The sequence below is a fragment of the Castanea sativa genome, chromosome 6 (assembly GCF_040712315.1).
Source record: "Castanea sativa cultivar Marrone di Chiusa Pesio chromosome 6, ASM4071231v1".
Lineage (NCBI taxonomy): Eukaryota > Viridiplantae > Streptophyta > Magnoliopsida > Fagales > Fagaceae > Castanea > Castanea sativa.
In genome coordinates, this window is record NC_134018.1 from 39690337 (window position 1) to 39697365 (window position 7029).

Below are 7029 nucleotides of genomic sequence, written 5' to 3' on the forward strand. Positions count from 1 at the left end.
TTTAGTCGTATTTTCAACCACTCTTATCAATTCATACAATTTTTTTATTAATTGAATCTTATAATAACTCATTCTTAACGGACATCTTATGTGTCTGTTAATATTTCCATTTCCTTTATTTTTATATATATATATATATATGTATATATTTTTTTTTCTTCAAGGTCCTAAATATGTTTCTCTCTCCATATTTGGATGTTATTTATCTATTATTGGTTAACACTCCCTTGCGCATATAATAAGGGTTGGACTTATGCAGTCAAACAAACAGTTGGAACAATACAGAATACCTGGAGGAGTAGGGAAATACAAAGTTAAATGTCCTTTGTACCTATGACTAATACTTGTTATTAGTCATACCTCATGGACATTTTTTAATACCTTTTTTAAAAATAGATTTATACAGTTTTGGCCAGCTGGAAAGGTTATAAAGAATGAAACAGACAGAAATTAGGGTGCCTTAACATTAAAGGACGTCGGGGCCCGAACCATTTGATTTTGGATAAGATAAATAAGACACTTCTGTATAGAAATAGGCAAAAGAACCTATTGGGTTGGTGTACTACCTAGTAAATAGACTTTTTAGTTTAAAAAAAAAAAAAAAACCCAAGTTCCCTTTGGGCCCATTGGTCCTGCCACCCTGGTTAACCGAGAGCTTTGCCTTTGTGTGACCAAAACGGCCCCAACTATTTCTGGTCCCTCCTACTCTAATGAGGTTAAAGATCCAAGGTAAAAAAAAGAAAAGAAAAAAGAAATGTAAAATTTGGAAATGATGGTACGGTATGTACCAGTAGGTTTTATGGTTCGGAGAATGTAGCTACTGACTGCTGAGTTGGTATGCATTGATTAGAGAGTACACAAAGGGAGGTCTGGCTGGCTGGCTGGCTGGCTGGCTGACAGTAGATGACCGTTCTGAATGATTCTCCTTGATAAACGCATTTGAAATTGTCATAAAGTTAAAGAATCTGACCCATTTCTCAACAGTTTAATGTGGTGCATGAGTGCATTATATCATGGCGCTTCGCAACAAAACCTGACCATCATTCATCATCCTTGCGGCTCCATTATAGCTGAAGTCTCTCTTTATTTATTTATTTATTTATTTTTTCTTTCTTGGGTACTGATTTTTAATTAAAAGATCCTCTTCTTTAAAGATTTTTATATTCTTAATATTATGTTAATTCAAATTTAAGACAGTGAATAAATTACACAAATAGTTATAAATATAATCAATCAATTCATTAGTGTAGTAGTAGGTGAGATTGACACATGGATCTTACTTATAGATCTTATACACCGGATATATACAAATTTTTTATAAAAAATGGAGATCTCATTACTCTAAATTTTTTATGGCAGTAGTTTTACAATTAGCTTTTCCACATTAACTTTTTATGGCTGTATTCGAAACAATGGGCTAATGTTTAAAATTAGTTAAACAACTCAAATATTTAACATGTCTTTATTACTCTAAATGCTTTAGATCGATCCAATAAATAATTTTTTTTCTTCATAAGAACTAAGTTCAATGTAAAATTGCAAGAGCCAAATTTAATGGATAATTTTTCAATTTTCTCTTTGGTACTTAAGAACTAAGTTCAACTTAGAATTGCAAGAATCGAATTTAATGGATTTGGTAATATGATTGTTTGTCCCTACACATTTACCCAACTAAACAACTCAAATGTTTAATATGTTTTTATTATTCTAAATGCTTTAGATTGATTCAATAAATACTTTTTCTTTTCTCTTTTTTCTGCATAAGAACTAAGTTCAATATAAAATTGCAAGAGTCAAATTTAATGGATAATTTTTCAGTTTTCTCTTTTGTACATAAGAACTAAGTTCAACTTAGAATTGCAAGAGTCGAATTCAATGGATTTGGTAATATGATTATTTGTCTCTACACATTTATCCATCTAAACAACTCAAATGTTTAATATGTCTTTATTACTCTAAATGCTTTAGATTGATTCAATAGATAATTTTTCAGTTTTCTTTTATTTGCATAAGAACTAGGTTCAATGTAGAATTGCAAGAGCCAAATTCAATGGATAATTTTATAGTTTTCTCTTTTGTACATAAGAACTAAGTTCTAATTAGAATTGCAAGAGTCGAATTCAATGGATTTGGTAATATGATTATTTGTCCTACACATTTATCCAACTAAGTTTAAATAAAAATCCCCTTAAGAGTTGTCCTTCAAGAACTTAGTTCAATGTGGAATTGCAAGAGTTAAATCAATGGATTGAGTAATATGATTATTTGCCTCTACACATTTGTTCAATCAAACATAAAGAGCAACCTCCTTAAGAGTTGTCCTTCAATATAAACTTTGATGGAGTGATTTTTAAAGAATAAAGTGGGAGTAGGAGGTTTGATTTAAGATGATAATGAGTTGCACATTGCAGCATTGAGTTGCAAAGGGAGAGAAATTCGAATTCTAAGGTGTCAGAACTAGCAATGATTGTCTAGGCAATTAGTTTTGCAATTTAAATAGGTGGAAGATATATCATCTTAAAGGGAGATTTAACAAATATTATTGACAATTTTCTATCCAAGGAGAAAGATAATTCATGGTTGGGAGCCATGGCAAAGGCAACAATATTAAGAATGAGTATTCTGCATGCATGGCCATAAAGATAATTTCATAAGAAAAAATATAGTTTATTCTAAAACTTAAAATAAATTTATATTGTACCGTGCATTGCATGAGACATTAGCTACTTAACCAACTTAATAAAGTTATTTGTAGTCATTTGTCAATAAAATACACGTAACTTTGAATCCTATCTATCATTAAAAAAAAAAAAAAAAAAAAACTCGGTTGTATTTTGTCCCAAAGATAAAGAGATTAGCCATAAAGTGGACATTATAAAATTTTTAGTAAGAGACCAACATTATTATAGATTTGAAATCTTCTAAATAATAAAACTTACTGTTGGGTCAATTTTCAATTAGTACACGTGTTGTGCTTTGATACGTCGATGATTAGACTTTTGTTAATGAATTTTTTTGGTTCCTGCTGTGAATGACAATGTCGTTAGACTTGAAATCCCAGACGTAAGGACTTGAGTCTGTAAAGAGAAATTGTAGAAATTGTGTTTTGCACTACACAAATAATGCCCATGGGTATTAATATTTTATAGGCAAGCATATACTCACTTATCTGTTATGAACAAATATATTAATTTTAAGAGTCATACCTTAATCGAAATACCTCTTTAGTTAATTTATCTCTATAGCAACAAATCTAATGGCTTGTTAAGTAATACCATCCATCGAATAGGAAGTTATTTTACGTATGAGGATGTACTATATTATGGTGTGATCACCCATCATAATTATACATTAACATCTCCTGCTTAATCCATAACTAATGGTATTAGTTGCAGTCGACATGAATAATAATCCTTGTCCTATGCCAATTTTCATCTATGATATTCATAGATCGGCATTAGTGTGCGACTTTGGCTAACTTGTGTACATATCTCTGTCATCCTAAATTGACCATGATGAAGCAGTATCTCGTTGATTTGCTTGGATTCGTCCAGACGGCTCCTGTAAGTACTCTGACGAACCTGTGGAGGCAGGAATTTACTCAAGTGGTCACCGGTGTGGTGCCTGCCACAACGCCTCCGATGATAAAGTCAGTATTGAAGAAGATAATGATTGAAATACCAGAAAAAATGATTCAGGTGGTGATGTTGTTTTTTTATGTACCTTGTATTGGTGTTGTGAGGGTTTTATATACCCTTGGGGATTGTAGCCGTTGGAGTGTTAATGACTCCCTGATAACGTCTCTGGTGGAGTTATGGACTTTAATGTGTTCTCGTCGGTTAGTCCAGCTGGTCCTATAACGGTTGGAGCTTTATTGGCAGCATTGAATGGCATTAATTCTTTTTGATGACGCAGATATTGGTCATGTTCGTCCGTGAAGGCAACTTCGTCTATAATTATACTCGTCAGTTACGTATTCGTCAGTACCATCAGATGCCCCCGGGCTTTACGGTCGTCAGTGACGACCGTGGAAGCCGAACAGTTTTTTTTTTTTTTTTGTCCTTTAGGATTTCGTGCCGCATTGAATGCGTTATGGCGGCGTTGCGTGGGTCGTGGCCACATGGCGTGATGGGGTTGGAAAGGGACTGACCCTTGGGTTTCCCGCCGATTTTCGGTTTTCACCTCTATTTTGGCTTTTAAACTCATTTCTCTGCACTTTACTTTTTTATTTCCTTCCAAACTCCAGTTTTTCTCCTCTAAGCATCCTCCTCGCACGTTTCTTTGCTCCTTTTTGGTTCTTGGCTGTTGGGCTCTTTGCTGTCTCCGAGGTAAGCTTCTTCATTCTCTCTCTTTTTTCTTTCTTTTTTCTCTGCAAGTATCTGATTTTTGTTTTTCCTTTGTGGTTCTCCCTGTTTGTTTCTCTCTTCTTTCTGTGGGAATCTTAGTATTCTTCTTTGTAGACTGGAAGTTCATGGTTAGTAATTTAGAGATTAGGGAAAACTGTCCTTCAATTTCTTTTCTTTTTGCTCGCTTAGGGGGGTCATTAGGTGTTTTCCCCAATTTGAGGGGCTTTGTTTCGGAGGGTAGCAGTTTAGGTGTTGTTTTGGGTGATTTATACCCATTGCTCCGAGAGTCCGTCGATTGGTTTGAAGATTTGGTGAAGAAGCTTAGGTTGATGTCAGAGGTTAGGTCTAGTGACCTCGATACTGGGTTGTCGTCTAGCGACGGTCCTATGGAGGGAGATACGGCCGTCTCGACTTTTAGAGAGGTTAGGGCTTTCCATGCCCTTGTGGAGCCGTGCGGATTAGATTCCGACGCCGTCAATCGGTTTAGGGATAGATTTCAATTTCCAGAGCGGGTCCGTGTTCGTCGCCCCACTGACGATGACAGGGCTTGCTCGTTTTTCCCCGGTGAAGTGTGCTTCTATGAGGCCGCTTTCACTTGTGGACTTAGGCTTCCCGTCCACCCGTTTGTCATGGAGCTCCTGGCATATCTGGGGATTGCCCCCGGGCAACTTATGCCCAATTCGTGGAGAATAGTGGTCAACTGTATGGAAATATGGTTGGCCGCTAACGGGGACATGATTAAGGTAAACGAGCTCGTATATTTATACCGTCTAAAAGAGTCCAAAGAGTACGGGTATTACGAGCTAGTACCTTGGGAGAGAAGAACCAGGATCGTCAAGGGCTTACCTTCGTCCTTCAGATACTGGAAGTCCAGATTTGTGTTTGTGTCTGGGGACAATTTTGAGACTCCCTCCAGCCAGGACTGGGGTGAGATCCCCAGGTTGCTTCGTCGGTGGGGAACCCCGACCTTAGGTGCGTCAGTCTTCTTTCTCGCCCTTTTTTTTTTATATATATTTTTGGGTGATTGCTGCTAATTTCCTTCGTCCTCGTGCAGCTAAACGAAGACCGAAGTTGAAAAGCAGGTACAAGGAGCGCGTTGAGGCGGCCATCACTTATTCCCAATCCATTGACAATTGGGACGACTTGGTAGACCCGAGGACACTCGCTTTCTACAACCTCGGCCCCGATCCGTCTTCCTACGTCTTACGAAGCCTTGATATCGAGGGAAAGAAGAGTAAGCTTCTAAGTTCGTCGGTCTTGACCCCGAGGCTGTACTTGTTCAATTTACTCTTTCTCTTACAAATTTTTCCCTTTTGCAGAGATGACGACGAAATTCAACAAGGGCATGTATGAAAAAATGAGGTCCAAGAAAGACGAACCCTTGTCGAGCCTCGGGAAGAAGGTGGTTCGAGTGAAGGGCAAGGTTACTTCCGTTACTCCGACAGTCTCGACCACACCCGTGGTTTCGGGTGCCGAGACGACGAGGACGGCTTCTCCAGCCACTTCGGTAGAAGAAATTCCGACACCCGCTTCCAAGAGGCCTCGCACATCGGACAAAGAAAAGGATGCCGCCGGATCGTCCTTGATTTGGGATGACGAGAAGTTGGCGACGGATCGGGCTCGTGGGGTAGTGAATGCCGAGGACCTGAAGGTGCTTTCAGGTTCAACTCCAGCTGAGTTGATGGGTCGTCATATCCATAAACTCGTCCAGGTAAATCGTTTGTTTCTCGTGACGTCTTTACACATAAGCCTCTCTCTTTCTTATTTATTCTTTTGCATGCCCCTTTTTTTTCTAGGTGTTGGGGGAAGCCGTCCATTTTTCAGCGGAGTATCAAGCTCAGGAGGCCAAGGTCGAGTCTTCGCTTTCTCGGATCAAAGTCCTGGAGATGGAGAACTCGAGGCTGAAGAGGGAGCTGATAACCGCGATGGAGGATGTTCACCAATACAAGGACGAGGTCAAAAAGCTGGGCGACGATCTTAAGGTTGAACAGCAGCTGGTTTTGGAAAAGGACGAGCAGCTCGCAGCCGCGAAGGAAAAAATCAAGGTCGTCGCCTCTAGGGCCATCGAGGGCTTCCAGCAGACTGAAGAGTACAACTCTGTGCTCTTCAGTTGGTACTTTAAAGGGTTTGAGCTCTTGAGGAGGTATTGCATCAAGCATCCTTCCGGGGTGGATCTGGAGGCGCTGGATATGGAGGAGGTCGACAAGGAGATCTCTGCTGACGAGGCTGCCCTAGCCGCCGCCGCCGAAGCCCCTGAGGACGTTCCTGATGCTCCCGTCATCGACGCCCCTGCCCTTGATGCCCCAGCTGGAGACGATGCCGACCCGGTAGTTTGAACCTGTAATCAAAAAGTTTTTATCACATGTATTTTTTTTATTTTTTTTTTGAGGTGCCTGACATGTTTTTCAGGCTCAATTTCCTGGACAATTAGAAATTTTCATGTGTATTTTTATCCCAGTGTTTATGGGTTTTTTTTTTTTTTTTTTGGAACAATGGCCTCAGGTTTTAGGCTTTTATAATATTACATCTACTTGGATATATTCTGTTATAAAAATATATTTTTTTGTGTCCGTCAGTAATGTTCGCCCACTGGATGGGAACGTGATCACTTAAGCCTTCTCCTGTACTTAGGCGTTTTTCTTCTTCTCTTTTTTTTTTTTTGCTTCGTCAATGATGTGTCTCC

At 38.8% G+C, this 7029-nt stretch overlaps 1 protein-coding gene across 1 annotated transcript; it reads left to right on the forward strand.

Annotated features, from left to right (window-relative positions):
* Positions 1–4471: 4471 nt before the first annotated feature.
* On the forward strand, positions 4472–6798 carry LOC142639932 (uncharacterized). Its single transcript, XM_075814057.1, has 4 exons — positions 4472–5318; positions 5401–5580; positions 5666–6057; positions 6143–6798. The coding sequence occupies exons 1-4, from the start codon at positions 4472–4474 to the stop codon at positions 6680–6682; spliced, it is 1959 nt and encodes a 652-aa protein (XP_075670172.1). The 3' UTR covers positions 6683–6798.
* The last annotated feature ends 231 nt before the right edge of the window (positions 6799–7029 follow it).